A 17,634-nucleotide genomic window follows, 5' to 3' on the forward strand; every position below is an offset into this window, starting at 1 on the left:
CTCTGTGAAAATTCAACCAGCTCTGCACTTGGGATTTATGCATTTTGCTCTCTGTACGTTGAACTTTTACAAAAAAGTCTTTAAAAACTGAACCTATGCTAGGGAACCTGGGTGTCTTGGTCCTTTAAGCATCTGTCCAACCCTGGGTTTCAACTCAGGTCACGGTCTCAGGGTTGTGAGATCAAGCCCCATGCCAGGATCCCCACTCGGCGAGACATCTGCTTCTCTCCTCCTCCCTCTGCTTGCACACACACTCGCTGTCTCACTCTAAAATCAATCTTAAGGCGGTGCTTGGGTGGCTCAGTGGGTTAAAGCCCCTGCCTTCGGCTCAGGTCATGATCCCAGGGTCCTGGGATCAAGTCCCGCATCGGGCTCTCTGCTCAGCAGGGAGCCTGCTTCCTCCTCTCTCTCTGCCTACTTGTGACCACTGTCAAATAAATAAATAAAATCTTTAAATAAAGAAATAAAATAAATCTTTAAAAAAAAAAAAACTGAACCCATACCTAATGCCTATACTGTTCTGCACCACACCGCTTCCCCAGCCGGTAACTACGAAGCGGATGGTGACACAGAACAGGACAGACTGAAGTGCAAACCTGCAGGTCAAGACGGGCTAATGCCCTGTCCCCAGCCCTACCTGGGACCTTCCCCTTGGAGCACTCCACTGAAGCAAGGAACTCCATGTGAACTCCTCCTATACACGGTTTCTAGAGCATAAGAAAGGGATGACAAAGCATTTTGTCCTAACATCTTAAGAGCCTTAGTTCCTGAATCCCAAGGTGTGCCAGTGTTCACTCCAGCCCCTCAGCAACTCTGACAGGTTAAGGATTCTCCCCATTTTTTCATGAGGACTCCAAGGCTCAGAGGAAGGAAGAGACATAGCCAGTACCAGCTGGGCTGGGATTCACATCCAGGTCTGTCTGATCCAAAGTCAAAAGAGCCTGGAAAAGCTAGCCTGGTGTCCTGGGGAACACTTAAGACACAGGCAGAGTCGCATGGCTCTGGATTCCAGAACCCTCCCATCGCACTCATTTCCAGCCCCGTTCTGGGAACTCCAGGTCTCCTAAGTTCTTCCACCCAGTTGAGGCCAGGGTGCACTATCCATTATCCAGGGCTTTCAAGTGAACTCAAGTCTACCTTGTGTATCAACTAATTATTTTTTTTAAGATTTTATTTATTTGACAGAGAGACAGTGACAGAGGGAACACAAGCAAGCGGAGCAGGAGAGGGAGAAGCAGATTTCCTGCCGAGCAGGGAGCCTGATGTGGGGCTCGATCCCAGGACCCCGGGATCACGACCCAAGCAGAAGGCAGACACCCAACAACTGAGCCACCCAGGTGTCCCTGTATCAGCTAGTTATTACCATAATAATGCTGAGTAACAAATCACCCCAGTGTTCAGCGGCTTAGGACAACATTCTTACCATGCATCATTTGGAGGTTGACTAATCCAGGTCTACAAAAAGCTAACAAAAAACCAGGATAGGGATGCCTGGTGGCTCAGTGGGTTAAGCTTCTGCCTTCAGCTCGGGTCATGATCTCAGGGTCCTGGGATCGAGTCCCGCACTGGGCTCTGTGCTCGGCAGGGAGCCTGCTTCCTCCTCATTCTCTCTGCCTGCCTCTCTGACTACCTGTGATCTCTCTCTGTCAAATAAATAAATAAAATCTTAAAAAAAAAAAAAAAACAGGATAGGGATGCCTGGGTGGCTCAGTCAGTTAAGCATCTGCCTCTGGCTCAGATCATGATCCTAGGGTCCTGGGATCAAGTCCCACATCGAGCTTCCTGCCCATCTGCTTCTCCCTCTGCCTGCCACTCCCCCTGCTTGTGTTCGCACGTGCGCGCTCTCTCTCTGACAAATAAATAAATAAAATCTTTTAAAAAACAGGCCATTGAATATTTAGTCCACAGGATTAGCATATGACAAAAATAAGACACTGCCTCCAATGCCTGCAGACTATAGATCCTTCCAGATGCATGACGAATTATAAAATTGATCATATGCTTGACCATAAAGCAAGTTTTGACAAATTTTGAAGACATGAAACCACACAGACTATGTTCCCTGACCACAGGGAACACAATTAAGATAAAAAATCAATACACACACACACACACAAAATGATAACACTTCCCCCACCTCTCTGGTACCAGCTGCCCAAGGCTTTTCTCACTACCACATCACATCAAGGCAGAATGAGACATTTGCTGAGCACCCACAGGATACCAAGGTGGGCTGCGCTCTGGGCAGGGCGCAAGGACTCTTTCCCACAGAGGGGTAACATATTCTCAGCTGTGCCTTTCTAAAGGGCATTTATGACTAAAGCTTTGCTCCTGTCCTAGTCAGACTGTTGCATTCAATGTGTACTTTAGCCTAGATACCTACAAGGAAGCCCTAGTTAACATACAGGTAAAACACCTTCATCCTGCCCAGCTGAGACCACTGGTCTACATCAGTGAAAAGTCTGATCCTTAATTTGTACCAAAACTCAGCTTTAATTACCTTAAAACACACACAGCCAAAGGTGGAAACATAAAACCCATTTAGAGAGGGTTGAATCACTATCTTCACTAAATCTGAAACTTGGTGACCTGTGGGAAAAGGACAGATTCGATTCATGCTAGGATCTGCTGAGACAGTGGCTAATTCTGGCAGTCAAGACTCCCCAGGTAATACTGGCCTATCAGCCACCTGTCCTGAGACCTTGATTTCCCCACAGACCAGCTTCCCATGCACCCTAGTCATTCCTACTTTGGTATTACAAAGGACAGGGGATTTTTCCCTTCAAATAAAGTTTTCTTCCCAACTGCTGTCCAACAATGGAGCTGGCTGCTGAGTAGTAAAGTCACCTCTCGCAGTCAGAGGAAGTGTTCAAGCAAGGGTCAGACAACTACTTGGTGATGATGCCAAAGAGAAGGCCTGAAAACTGAAAAATGCTTCAGGGACTTTTCCAAGACCCCCAATAAACTGCTATGGCTCCCTTTACATGCTGCTGCAAACATACCAGTGGCCACCAGGTGGTGACAGAGTCACACCATGGCTGCAAAAGATTTAGTAACCAGAGCACAACTTCAGGAAATACCAAAAACCTGACTGAAACAAAATTAAAACAACTAAAATTAAAAATGGGATTACCGGGGCACCTGGGTGGCTCAGTGGGCTAAAGCCTCTGCCTTCAGCTCAGGTCATGATCTCAGGGTCCTGGGATTGAGTCCCGCATTAGGCTCTCTGCTCAGCAGGAGCCTGCTTCCCTCTTTCTGCCTGCCTCTCTTGTCTGCTTGTGATCTCTTTGTCAAATAAATAAATAAAATATCTTTTAAAATTTTTTTTAAAAAATTGGATTACCTTGTTAGTGTATAGGAAAGCAACTGATTTCGGTGCATTGATTTTGTATCCTGCCACATTAAAAAATTGCTATATGAGTTCTAGTAATTTGGGCGTGGAGCCTTTTGGGTTTTCCACATAAAGTATCATGTCATCTGCAAAGAGAGAGAGTTTGACTTCTTCTTTGCCAATTTTAATACCTTTTATTTCTTTTTGTTGTCTAACTGCTGTTGCTCGGACTTCTAGCACTATGTTGAACAACAGCGGCAAGAGTGGGCATCTTTGTTGTGTTCCTGATCTTAAGGGAAAGGTTCTCAGCTTTTCCCCATTGAAAGCGATATTCACTGTGGGCATTCATAGATGGATTTTATGAAATTGAGGAATGTTCCCTCTATCCCTGCACTCCGAAGAGTCTGAACAGGAAAGGATGTTGTATTTTCTCAAATGCTTTTTCTGCATCAATTGAGAGGACCACATGGTTCTTCTCTCTCTTATTAATGTGTTCTATCACACTGATTGATTGCGAATGCTGAACTACCCTGCATCACAGGGATAAATCCCACCTGGTCATACAGTTTCACTTATTTGTGGAACATAAGAAGTAGCAAGGAGGACATTGGAAGAAGGCAGGGAAAAATGAAGGGGAGGAAGTCAGAGGAGGAGATGAACCATGAGAGACTATGAACTCCGGGAAAACAAACAGGGTTTCAGAGGGGAGGGAGGTGGGGCAATGGGTTGGCCCCGTGATGATTAAGGAGGGCACGGATTGCCTGGAGCACTAGGTGCTACACACAGACAATGAATCTTAGAGCACTACATCAAAAACAAATGATGTACTACTGTATGGTGACTAACATAACACACACACGATATTATGAAAGCCAAAAAAATATAGCATTACCATGTGACCCACCAATACCACTTCTGAGTATACAGCCAAAAGGACTGAAAGCAGTATCTCAAGTTACATGCATAGCCATGTTGACAACAGCATTATTCACAAGACAAGAGGTGGAAGCAACCCTAGGGTCCGTCCACAGAAAGATGAATGTGTAACTAAAACGTGGTCTTTCTGTGCAGTGGAATATTATTCAGCCCTAAAAAGATAGGAAATTCCGACCCAACCTCCAAGAGGGATGAACCTTGAGGATATTATGCTAAGTTAAATCAGCTGTCACAAAATGACAGTACTGTATGATTCCACTTTATACGAGATATTTAGAGTAGTCCAATTCATAGAAACAGAAGGTAGAATGGCAGTTGCCAGAGGCTGGGGGAGGGGGAAATGAGTTGCTTAATGAGTACATTTCAATTTTGGAAGCTGAAAAAATTCTAGAGATCTGTTGCATGACAATGTGCATAGAGTTAACATGGCTGAAGTGTACACTTAGAAAAGGTTAAGAAAGCCCTGATATGAGGAATTTGAGAGGCAACGTGGGGGGTTTGGGGGTAGGGAAGGAAAAAATGATACAAGATGGGATCGGGAGGGAGACAAACCATAAGAGACTCTTAATCTCACAAAATAAACTGAGGGTTGCCAGGGAGGGAGGGTAGGGAGAGGGTGGTGGGGTTATGGACATTAGGGAAGGTATGGGCTATGGTGAGTGCTGTGAAGTGTGCAAACCTGGCAATGCACAGAACTGTACCCCTGGGGCTAATAATACATTATATGTTAACAAAAAATTTAAAAAAATTTTTTAAGGTTAAGATGGTAAACTTTGTTATGTATTTAACCACAATTAAAAAAAAAAAAAGAACAAAACTGAGTCTGGCATGTAGGCACCTAGGATTATCCGTGTTCTGTAGACAGACACTAGGGTTGCTTCCACCTCTTGTCTGTTGTGAATAATGCTGCTGTCAATATGGGTATAAGCTAGAAGCTGAGACTGGGAATCAGGCCTTTGGAATCACTTTAATCTCCGAGCATCCCAGCACAGATAAGTACTGATGGAGGAAGGCCTGCATCTGGGAAGCAGTGGCATGACTCTGGGAAGGGTCTCTGGCTCTTGAAGGGGCTGTGTCTGGGTGGGTGGGATGGAAGGAGCCGTGGTCTGTCAAGATGCCCATACAACTCTTGGATCATGGATGCTTTTTGGTCAGTCCCTGCAGACACACAGCAAAAATTCAGGTCTTCCTTTGGTCTTGGCAAGAGGACAACTCCATCTTGATCAGGGCATCTGCGTGGCTCAGTGAGTTAAGCATCTGCCTTCAGCTCAGGTCATGATCTCAGGGTCCTGGAATGAAGCCCCACATGGAGCCTCCTGTTCATCAGGGATTCTGCTTTGACCTCTCCCCGCTGCTCGCACTCTCTCAAAATAAATAAATAAAGAGATAGATAGATAAAAGAGGACACCTCCACCTTGAATAGTCCAACAAGAGATCCTTAGCTCGTGAATGCTCAACAATGGCCAGAGCATCACTGATCCCTCTTGGTTTTCATATTCATCCAAGAAATATTTGTTGAGCACCTACTATGTGCCAGGCACCTATGAGTGCTGGGGAACAAGCCATGCACATGGCAGGTATCATCCCTGCTCTCTCGTAAATTATAGGGAAACAGGAGTCATACAATAAGCCAGTACAACACAGGTGTAACTGCAACCAGACAGGCCCTTCCCAAGCGGATGTCCCACTGCCTGAGAAACGCAGGCAGGTGGAGGGGACCCAGGTGGCTCTCACCAGAGAAACCACATGGCACAGACTGCCCTGCATCTGCCAGGACTGAGTTCTTTGCGTGAGTGAAAGGGAGATGCTGTGCACCCTGAGGAAGAAAAGATAGCAATGGCCCCAGACATCTCATTGATTTTGATCAATGGAACGATTAGTACCGCTAATCCCTGCTTCTCCAAGTGCAGCTCCCCAACTCTGCATCACCTGGAAACTTGTTAGAAAGGCAGCGCGTGGAGCCCCACCTGAGAGCCTCCCGGACCAAAGTCTGCATCGTAACTGGATCCCAGTGCGATTCAGGAGGATCCGGGAAGTACTTTATTGGACCCTGAGCGGTGGTCACCTCCGAGGAAAATGGGGGTGGACGGACGGTCTGCATTTTAATCCGTCCACTTCTGCATCACTTGAATTTCAGGCCGAGGCTTTTACATTTTAAACAGAGACAAAAAGGTATTCAAAGCATCTTAGGAGACGATTCCCTTTATTAAAGGGGAGATATAAGATGCAAATAAATACTAAGTATCTCAAACATCACACAGACGCTCTGTACCTAAACCTAGGTCCCCATCGCTTCCCACGACGTCCACCCACCCCACTCCTCCCCCGGGGAGCCTGGCCTGCCTCCCACCCCCAGCAACAACCTGGAGCTGAGAACACCTCTGTCCCATTCGGAATGCTTCACGACCCGGGAGAGCGCTGCTCAGGGCCATGCCCTGTGCCTCCAGCCTTGTGCGTGCGGGTCCAGCCCAGGCTCCAACCCTCGGCGGCGGCCTCCCGCTCCCTGAGGGCCGCACACCGGTGTCCCAAACATACAAGTATCCACACGCCCTGGGCCCTGGTTCCCTGTGACAGCGTCTCCATCAACAAACCACCCCCACCCTGAAATGGGACTTAAAACAATACCGAGTTCCTATTGCTCCTGAGTCTGTGCTCAGGCGGGCAGTTCTTCTGGCCTGAGCCAGATCCGGGCAGGCTGGATGGCTCAGGATGGCCGGGCTCGCGCAACCAGACTCATTAAAGCAGCCGGTCATTCCCGCCTCTCTCTGCAGGCTCTCCCACAATCCCTCACGGGGCAATGAGGAGGTTCCCATTGGCCAGAATAAGTCACGTGACCCCCCGTGGGCGTGGCTTCCAGGAGTAGCTGTCCTTTCGTGGTCGTTACGGGAGCCCTCTCTGCAGACTCTGTGCCTCTGACCCTCTCTCCTTCGCTTCCAGGCCGTGTTGGCCACCGTCTGGGTCTTCTCAGAACGCTCAGCTTTGCCATCCTAGCTGAACTCCACCCTTCCCTCCTACTATCGTCCCCCCGTACTCCCTCCCTGAACTCGGGTGCTAGGCATCAGAGCACCTACCTCCGTCTTCCTTGTCACCCTGGCCTAGGAAACACTGGGCCCAGGATCATCCCGGATGACCCAAGTTCCTGAGGCCAGCCACGGGCTGCAGAACCCACTGGAGCATTCCGTGCCCCCGTACTCTCAGTCAAACCGCAGAGGGGCTGTCAGCGCCTGTTCTGGCAACCAGTACCCCTGCCCCTGTGGATTCTACCTCCTGGTCCCCATGGTGGCCAGACGCTGCAGCCAGCCTTCTCACTCAAGCCTCCCCCTTCCTCTTAGCAGGCGGCCTGGCGCCCAGGCCACTCATTATTCCTCTGCGTTCTCTCTTAAAAGCCTCTCTTAACTTCTGGCATGTTGTGCATGGGTGCTGGCTTATAGCTTGTCCATCCTCTCTAGAATCTAAACCCTGTGAGAATAAGGTTGTTTGGGAGAATCTTGGGGTTAATTCTTGTATCCTCAGCACCAGAACGATGCCAGGTACAGAGGGACCCTGAGAACAGCTCCAGTGCAGAGTTCACTGGAGGTGGCAAGTTAACGGGTTTGCAGTTAACAGGTGCACAGGAAAGAGCCTCAGGACAAGCCATGGGCTGCGGTGGGAGAGGCACCCAGGAGCAGGCACTGGCGGAAAGCCCCTGGTGGGTTGTAGGCAAGCTCACTGAGGTGCAGCCACCCATCACCTGCCTAGGAATCACCCCTGGGAGCCTCTGATCAACTCCAGGGTGCAAGGTCTGGAGGGCAGGTTGTCCCAGAGACTTGCTGTGTCTGACTTTAATGTAGGTGTTCTACAGACTGAGTTCCCTGTGAACTCTCGGGATAAAGATCCCCGGTTCCCCACCCTCACTAGAGTCACGCATCAATGCTGATAGCCCTGCAGGAACAGAGATAGAGCCTGGGCCCTGCATGTCCCCAGAGGGCTGGGGGTGGGGGACAGAGGACAGAAGTCTAGGCCAGGAAATCAGCAAAGGCACAGGGCCATGTGGCAGTTGTGTCCTAGCCATGAACTGACGGGAGCGTCTGGCTCAGCCACAGCAGCTCCAGGAAGCAGAGTGGAGCCCTCGTCCCTGGTCTCATTCCCAGGCCTTAGCTCTGGAGCAGGAACCAGCACTCAACCAGGCTCAAACGGGGCACAACTGTGTGTGACTGGGTCGAGGGCCACTTGGGGAGGGCTGTGCCACACTGACAGGACCCAGTGTGCAACTTCAGCTGGGCAGGGTTGTGTCAGATTTGAACCCTGGTGTCCTACCTCCCAGTCCTCTATAGAGGGGTCCCCAGCAAGAGGATCTGTCCCCAGGTCTCCCTTAGAAATCAGAGGCACTGCAGCAAGAGTCTAGAAATGGGTCCCAGGCAGGTACCCATCCTGTGATGGACTGAGACCTCAGCCCCCGAATGGTTGCGTGCCAAATCCCATGAACTCTACTGCTGAACATCTCACTCCCTAGGCCAGACCTTGTCAAACCTGGCACCCATTCTGCTTCAATCCCCAGCTTCCAGCCAAGTGCCGGGTCAGCCCACGGCACCATGATCCGGGTGGACCGCAGCGCAGGCTCCGACTGCTGCCATGGCCTTGGCAAGCTGAGGCCACTATGGCCAGAAGTTCTGCCCAGCTGCTGGTCCCTCCTTGTTTACCGGTCTCACCTGGGGGCTGGGCTCATGGCAGGCCAGGTCCACCAGCCATAGTAAGGCCAAACAGGGTCCTGATGCACGTTTCCCTCCCTGCTAACAGCCAAGAATCCTTGGAGCTTTGAGACAGCCACTGGGTGCACATGAAACTGCCTGCAGCACCCCGGGCTGCCGGGGGAAGGCATCCAGAGACCGAGACCTGGACTGTACAGACAAGGCTGTGCTCTAAGGAGGAAGGCCCAGGTCTCTATATCCCTAAGGCCCCAAGGACAGTCACCAGGGTGTCAACCCCTGACCAAGAAGCCACAAGCCGGGGACGGGAGAAAAGTGGAGTCTACAAGAGCATATGGAAAAAGGGAATTTTATTTTTTTCAAGAAAACGTACTAACAGGTTGAGGGAAGGAGCACACTGGCCACTCCCCTGTTCTAAGCAGGGGTCTGAGATGAGGCCAGACCTGACCAGGGCTTGAGAGGAGCTAATGGGACTCCCTGCAGCTCTGGGGAGAGGACCAGGCAGGCCCAGGGGTGGGACTTTGTTCCGTTAGCACCAGGAACCGCCCGCGCCCATCACTGGACTCAGAGGACAGCGGGAGGCCCCGCTCTGCCTCCACCTGAGCAGTCTGGGGAGGGGCTGGTGGCAGAAAGCTCCCTGCAGGTGGTCATCTGAGTGTGATGCTCAGACTCACAGACCAACCTCGGTCCCCCCAGCCCCCTGTAAACATAAGAATGAGCTCGTAACCACCAAGCCCCTCAGGACAAGATGAGGGTCCGAGACGTGTGGCTGGGCTTCAAGCGTCCCAGGAGCTGCCGGGCTTTCTCTTGCATGAAGAGCTGGTCCCTGGTCCCCCCGCAGGCCACTGTCTTCCAGGCGCTGGTCATCTGGGAGGAGGCAAGAAAGTTACCATCCAGGCAAGGGCAGCACTCCCCCAGCAAACGCTGTGAGCACGGCCAGGAGGAGAGGGGAGCGTTTCTACGACCCTCCTCCCTTTGAAGCCACAAGCCTTCTTGCGCTCCCTCCACCTTCCCAGCGGCCCTGGAGAAGTTGCTCCTGTTTCTGGGCTTCCTCAGATGTAGAGCAAGGAGGCTGGACCAGGCGACATGGCCGTGCCCATGTGGCACCAGCCTCCTCATGGGGAAATATGACAGCCAAGCAGGCTGGTGGGAAGGAGCAGCAAGAAATTCAGACCGACAGACAGTGAGGTGCCAGCAGCCAGGGCAGCCCCTAACCCTGAAGACAGACACAGGCTAAGCAACTAAATACAGAGACAGTAATTAATTACAGTAAGACCACGCCATGTAAGAGGGGCTCGTGGGGGGGATGCTTTCCAGCACATGGGCTCCCTCCTTGAGGGAGTGGTGTCCAGACAGAGATCTGAAGCGTCTGCTAATCAGGCGAACAGAGCCTGAGAAGGGCATTCAGGCAGAGGCAACAGCCCGTGCCCAGTCCCCACAGGTAACACCACGCTGGTAGCTGGCACTCACAGGGGCAGGTGTTGGAAAGTGGCTTCGGGGCTTCGGGGCTGCCACCGGCTTCTCAGGCTTCGCCTGCAGGAAGCCCTCGTTGAGGAGGCTGGTGTCCTCTTTGATGCCCGGCACCATGAAGCTGGAAGAGCTTGACAGGACATTTGTCGGCTGAAATGAAAACGGAGGCAGACTCACCCTTCTGCCACAGGCGTGGTGGGAAAGAAGGAAACCAGTCGCAGCCCAGCAGCTGCACCTCCGGCCTACTGGATCTTGGGTGGACATGGACTTCTCTGTCGAGTGCCTGTTTCAGAGCCTGGCACCTAAGAGATGCCCAGTAATGCCAGTCCCTTTTCCATGGAGCTGGGTCGGCGCCCCCAGCCTCTGGCAAGTCCAGCTTCTCCTGGGACCAGAAATCTCCACAAGCAGCCACAGATGCCAGCATCAACCGGCACACACAGAGCTGCACAAAGTACACACAGCCCGGCCAGCCTCCCAGTTCTGCTCGACCTTTATTCTCCTAATAGTATGCGGGGCTCAGCGCTCTGATAGGCAAGAACCTGAGGCTTGGGACAACTAAGAGATCCTAGAGAGCATGGGCTAGTGTCGGAACTCCACCAGGCTCACCCCACCCCAAATCCCATGTTCTAAACTACTTAACCACACAGCTTTATTGTTTGGCAAATATTTTATGTGCCCAAGACAAGGCCTGTTGCAGGTCTGGCTGCACGGTACTAAGTCCCCAGCCTCGTGGGGCTCCCTGCCCAGTGCTTCTCTGCAGCAGTCCTAAGTCCCCAGATGTGCAGGTTCTTATCAGGCAATCCTTTGTCTCTCCCCCCTTTCCCCCACTCCTCTGGCTGCCTCCCACTGGCTGAGGCACCCCCCTGCCAGCTGCACGAGATCCACAGCGTGGCATGCTTTCTGAGCACAGGCTCTGTGTTGACAACAGCACCCTTCCCAAGCTCAGCCTGGAACCGACAGCATCCTTCCCAGGGCTGATGTGCCCCAACCACCTGCCTGTGCTTCACTGAGGCACGTCACCAACCCTCTCCATATCACCCCAATAAGTAGAGTATGAGAGAAGGTGCTGGGGACCCAGATTCATGGTTTTCAAACATGTTCTAGCAACGCAACTCTGGCAACGCAATAAACCCTTCTGTGAAAGACATGTGCAGAGCTGCCCTGACTGGAAAGCCCCATTTTTTCCATCGACCCCTTATGGCTGAGCCTGACACCCAGAGCCCAGACACCAAGAAGCACCAGGCAGGTCTACTGCCAGGGTCCCCTCATAGCTTAAGTGTTCTAAAAGCAGAGGGCCTCCAGGAAGACTCCCTTCTCCCTGCAGCAGAGGAGCCTTCTGCAGTTCTGGGCAGGGGGAGCAGATAAAGGGGCGGCTTCTCTCTGACCCCTTACCAAGGACAGCACCTTGGGCAGCGTGGACATCACCAGCTTCACGTCCTCATCCACAATGTCAAGAGCCAGGGACTTGCGGACCTTCTTGATGGGGCTCCGCCGCAGCTAGGGGTAGGGAGGAGGGAGATAGAGCAGACATTTGGGACTCCCCTGAGTCACCAGCAGCAATTTGGAGACACTTGCCCCAACACCCTGGTCCCAGAGCCACACCCTGATGCAGTGGGGCCTTCAAGCCAGGTCCCCAGCTGTCAAGGATTGGGGTGGGGGTTGCAGATAGACCAGGAGAACTTGGCACCATCACAGACTCCGCGCCCAGGACAGACCATCCTGCCCTAGGCAACCACAGGGAGCTGAGACACAAACACCTCCACCCAGAGACCCATCCGTCATCCCCAAATGGACCATGCACAGCTCCCAGACCTCTACCACGCCAAACACACCCCTAAACAGGCCCCAAAGAGAGTCATCCAAGTTACACCTCAAATACTCACCTGCAGATGAGAAACAAAGACACTTAAAACCGAGGGATATAGGCCTGTTACAGGAACACCCAGCCCCACACCTGCGCCTCTCAGCAGCAGGCCAGGGGTCAGCTCTGGGACTAACTAACTCAACCCCCAACCCAGCAGTATGCTCATATTGTACCACCAAGGCTCAGAACCACCATCTGACATGGAGAAGCCAGGGAGGACCCTGGGTCAAGTTCTCTAAACCCATATACCCAGGGGCCCCTGCTCCATGGGCCCCTCCCAGACTGACTGCCCACCTTCCCCACACACCTGTCTGGCACATTCCCATCTTCCCCTCTCCCCAGAAGAAAGCATCTGCAAAAAAAGGGGGACACGGAATCCATCTACTTTTAGGAAACCACACATGTGATGTAGCAGGGGTGTGGCTTCTGGGCCGGCTTGGGACAACCCCAGCCCTGCCCTCTACACCCAGGTGTCCCTGACCTGTGTCCCCACCAGCTCTCTACCTCACCTGAAGCAAATGTCCCCCACCTGGCTCACACAGCCCAGATGCATGGCTGAAGTCGTTTGAGGATGTCCCTTTAAATCCTCTCTTTGTGCCCCTTTCTACTTACTCCCTTACTGCCATGTGCGTCGGAGAGTCACTGCTGTGTTTGCCTAGTATCTGCCTCTGCCCCCTAAACTCCAGGAGGAAATGACCATGTCTGGGTCTGTGTCACCATCTTATCCACTGCACCCAGCCCAGAGCCTACTTTAGAAGGTCCAAACACAATGCTGCTTAAGGGCCTAACTCAGAGGAAGTAAAGGGAGGGTTGCGAGCACCAGGAGCCCGCTTCGGTGGGTTTTGCATGGGCTGCAGCTCCACCCCCTCTGCACTCTCTCCCCCTCCGCATGGCTCCGCCTCCCCCGGCCCAGTCTGCCCAGCCTGGCAGGAAGGGGATCTCCAGCCCCACTGGCCACTCACCCCAGCCTTCCTCTTCTGCTTCTCAGGCCTCGCCTCGTCCTCAATGATGAGCTCGATGCCGGCCTCTGAGCGCAGCACCTCTTTCAAGTCCTCCTCCAGGTGCGGGGTCTGGGGCTGAGGGTGGGGTGGGGCAGCCCAGGTGAGGCTCCACAGCCGGGCTCTAGGAGCCCGCCACACCCCGGCTGTCCTAGGCAGTGCAGGAAGGAGGCCTGGCGCCAGGATGCAGACCTCATGCTCAGTCCCGCCTTGCAGGACAGACAAGCAGACACTGACCTCAACTCACTGAGGGCTGTCATGAGCCAGGAGTATTCCCACATCACCACAGCGACCCTCACACAACCCCGTGCAACAGCTGCCATCTTCCACAGGGGAGAAATGGGAGGCTCAGAGAGAGCAAGCGCCTGGCCCAAGGTCCAAGGTCAGAGAGCTGTGGGGTCAGAACCTGCACACGTTCGAGTGCTAACCCCCTCCCTCTTGGTTCCACACTAATGGGGACTCTTGGTTCCATTTCCCGCTCTATGGGTCTGTGGAGTTCCAGGAGACCTCTCTGGCCTCAGGGGTAGTGGACAGCAACCCAGCAAAGACACTCAAAAAGCCCCTACAGGCTTTAAATTCAGTTGCCAAGGCCAGATGTGCGCTCTCACTATTGCCTGGAAAGCACACCAGTGTCTCAGTGTCTGCGACCCATATCCCCACCTGAACTAGAGAGAGCAGCGCTAACTAGTGCTTCACTGGGCTCAGGAACCCCATTAGCTCATCAGCTCTGTCCCAGGGCCAGCGAGACCACAGCCAAGAGAACCCCACACTGTGGCAGCGATGGCAGGGGGAGAGACACACCACAGACCCGGTTTACAGGCCAAATGCCTCCTGACAACCTTTCTCTCACCTTCAAGTCATTTCTAGAACTCCTGCCTCTGTTTCAGAAAGCCCACAGTGCCAGCTCTGTTTCCACCGGGGAGAGCATGAGCATCCCACTGCGAGGAGTGGGGAGAAGGGCAGTCTGCCCACTGTTGGAAGCCGCCTCCTCACTGGCCCCTCAAGCCCCCCCACAAGGAGGCTTTCCCGTGTGTGAGAGAAAGCACCAGCCGCTGGTCAAAGGCTTCAGTGTGCGGAGCCTTCAGCCACTGCCTCCGAGCCAGTCCTTCTCCATTATAGCCCCTGCCCATCTGCCCCCTGGCACGGACAGCGCACCGGAAGCGCTGAGCTCTCCGGGCACCAGCATGTCATGTCGCCCCCCGACCCACCACACGGAGCTTCAGCAGGATGCCACTGCATCTCAGCACCAGCCAGTGCCCACCCAGCACGTCGCAGGTGCTCAGGAAAGGTCTGTTGAATTGGCGCCTCAGCCTCGGATCCCCCACTTATAAAATGGCATGTTTGCAACTCCTCAGAGCTGTCGGGAGAGTCCCGTGAGGTCTCAGAGGGGAAGGGCTGTGTGAGCTGTGCACGGCATGGCTCCGTGGGTCCGAGGGAGCCCACGTGCACACCCACCCGGCTGCACCACGTACCAGGGGCTTTAGTGGTCCGTACTTCTCCAGGGCATTCTTGAACGGGGTTGGCGTGTGGGGCGTGTTGTCCATGGAGTACTTCTGGTCTGGAGTTACAAACCTGTCAGGCAGAGGAGCCAGAGCGATGGGCTAGGGGACAAATACCAGCCACTCTGCCACAGGGTGCCCAGGACTCCCACCGACCCTCCAACTGACCTCTGGCCTCTGCAGCAAGGAGGAAGCCCCAGGCATATGGTCTCTACCCATGGCACTTCCCTTCCCATCTTTATACACCTGAGGGTCGCCATCGGGCGCTTAGAGGAGGGGCCAGCCTCAGAAAAGGGAAAGAACAGGACATAGACTAAGAGGGCCCTGGAGCCCCAGCCAGGTGGCAGAATGTTTGAGAATGTTGTTCAGTCGCTAGCTGATCGATGATGGGTCTTCATAAACGAGGTAGGCCCACAGCCACACTGCAGGCCCAGCAAGAGAAGGGTAGGGGAGCAAGGCGAGACTCCAGGAAGACCAAGTCCCTTCCCCAAGCTCTCTCCAGACAGCATGTGCCACAGGGCGAGCATGTGGCAGCAGCTTTAAGGGAAGATACGTGATGCGAGATGGTGAGGCCAACACATGTGCTTAGCATACCGGAGTCCCCTCATAATGACCGCAGCGGGGACACAAACTGGGGAGGGAAAACTTTAGCAGACAGAAACCTGGAAAGGGTCTGGTCCACAAGCAGAGATACTAAAAAGCTTCTATCTGCACAGGTCCCAACAGCAATCTATGTCTGACTGTGATGGGGAAGCCTGCTGGGGAAGGCCCAGAAGGGCACCCCCTCACCATCCCCCCCCACACACACTGCAAGCTGGCTGTGGGCAAACCAGCTCTCCAGCTACACAAGGCCGGCATGACCTCTATCATCCCGAAGTACCATCACAGCTGAGTCCCAAGCCTTAATGGGGCTGTCAGAGGATGTGAGAAACACCCAGGTAGTCAGGAACTTGGGAGCAAAGGCCAAGGTGGACACAGCTACTGGGACCCCACTCCGGCCTCCTCCGCTGGCCTGCCAGCATTCCACAGGAGATAAAGGCTGGAACAACGGCAAACCATTCTTCATTTCCTTTCTCGGGATTGAGATTAGACAGGGATCCACTCAATCTCTTCCCAAATTCTTGTCATCTCCCACAAAGGACACAGAGAGGCCTCCCCGCCCCCAGTAAAGATGAAGAATGACAGATAAGTACTGGTCAAATGTAAACATCTCATGGTTCAAACTGTAGCTCAAAGGAATAGGAATCAGAGTCTCAGGACCAAACATCTCTGTGGGACATGGAGCTTTTGCAACAAACATGAGAAAACCCTAGAACCTCTCTAATTCACAGTATCTGCAAGAACTAAGAATACATGCGTGTTAGAACATCAAGGGAGGCCAACTTGAGAAGGAAAGACAAAAGACTGCTTGAGATGAAAAAACTGCAACTCGGGGTGCCTGGGTGGCTCAGTGGGTTAAAGCCTCTGCCTTTGGCTCAGGTCATGATCCCCAGGATCCTGGGATCAAACCCCACATTGGGCTCTCTGCTCAGCAGGGGGTCTACTTCCCTTCCTCTCTCTCTGCCTACTTGTGATCTCTGTCTCTCTGTCAAATAAATAAATAAAATCTAAAAACAAAAACAAAAGCAAAAAAACCCTGCAACTCTGTAAGCTGGAGGGCTCAGCAGGTGGGAAAGTGCAGGAGCAAACTGGAGAATCAGAAGACAGTCCCACAGCATTCTTGCGGAGTTCGAGTGGCTTGGGACAATGAACAGGAAGATGAAGATGGACAGAGACAGAGCAACCGGCGAGACTGTGTAGGGAGGACCTAAAGGTAGAAGGCAAAGGGGCAGATCACCACAGGAAAAAAAAAAGTGTATTTTCTTAGCTCAAAGTTTGCATCCTAAGGTTGAAAATCAGGGTGGTGAGAGTTAATAAAGAAGCAGCACATCTATATCTAGCTTAGCAAATTTCAGGAATTAACTAAAAAACAAACCAACCAACAAACAAAACCATAAGGATCCAGAAAGAAAAGATTTGCTACAAAGGAGTAACAGCGGATTAGGTATCAGATTTCTCCACAACATAAATGCCTAAGAAACAGAACCCACGGTTTGGAGTCACAGCTATTCTCCCTCAAGACTTCTACGTTCAGCTCCTGTTGGTGAAAATGTAGACAGACAGCCCAAGCATTAGATGGCAGAGACCCCACACCCTCCTCATTCATAGTCTCCTCCGGGAAGAAAACTCAAAAAAGCACTCCATCTAACCCAGAGAAGAATCAAATTTTAAAACCAGGAAGGTCTATGCTTTATGAACCAAGTAAAATCTTAACAGCTCGATGTGGCCCATCCCCACAGACACACAGGTCTGGTGACCTGACTTCTCCCAACCATGCTCTACACCCAGCTGGCTCCAAACTTAGTGGCCTTCTTTTAGTTCTTTATTACACAAAAGCACCTTTCTGTCCTTTGCGTTTGCAGTTCGATCTGCCTAGAGTTCCTTTTTCTCAAGATTCTGCAGAGCTCTCCCTTTCTGAAGGGCCATCCCTGATGTTCTAAGTTAGAAGCTCCTTGCCGTTACTCTGTGTTCACCCCAAGGCCTATATAACTCCCCTCACGGTTTCTAGCACCATGAGAAATACACACTGAGTGTGTTTTGTTTCTTGTTAATGAGCCTCCCTTTCAATAAACCATAACTTCTATGGGGGGAGAGATAAAATGGGTAAGGTGGGATATAAAATCAGTGGGAAAGTCCAATTTGGAATAAAGCCCAAATAACTGTTGCCTACTAAGACCTGCATATGTCCAAAAGAATTTCTGGAAGAGGAAGGAGGAAAACCAAAACGGTTTTTTTGTGACAAGAATTTGGA

General features: G+C 52.2%; 1 protein-coding gene across 4 annotated transcripts in view; it reads right to left on the minus strand.

Moving 5' to 3' along the window:
• Positions 1 to 9,285: 9,285 nt before the first annotated feature.
• The window catches only part of MYBL2 (MYB proto-oncogene like 2), a 36,024-nt gene continuing 27,675 nt past the window's right edge, over positions 9,286 to 17,634 (minus strand). For 2 of the 4 annotated variants that reach the window (XM_032350614.1, XM_032350617.1), the window contains exons 10-14: positions 14,757 to 14,856; positions 13,249 to 13,362; positions 11,815 to 11,919; positions 10,423 to 10,572; positions 9,286 to 9,819 (exon numbers count right to left, since the gene is read on the minus strand). In XM_032350614.1, the coding sequence (XP_032206505.1) occupies positions 9,691 to 9,819; positions 10,423 to 10,572; positions 11,815 to 11,919; positions 13,249 to 13,362; positions 14,757 to 14,856 (598 nt within the window). In that variant the 3' untranslated portion in view covers positions 9,286 to 9,690. The remainder of the gene's footprint in view (positions 9,820 to 10,422; positions 10,573 to 11,814; positions 11,920 to 13,248; positions 13,363 to 14,756; positions 14,857 to 17,634) is intronic. The other 2 variants (XM_032350615.1, XM_032350616.1) reach the window with 2 other exon arrangements.

The sequence above is a fragment of the Mustela erminea genome, chromosome 7 (assembly GCF_009829155.1).
Source record: "Mustela erminea isolate mMusErm1 chromosome 7, mMusErm1.Pri, whole genome shotgun sequence".
Classification (NCBI taxonomy): Eukaryota; Metazoa; Chordata; class Mammalia; order Carnivora; family Mustelidae; genus Mustela; species Mustela erminea.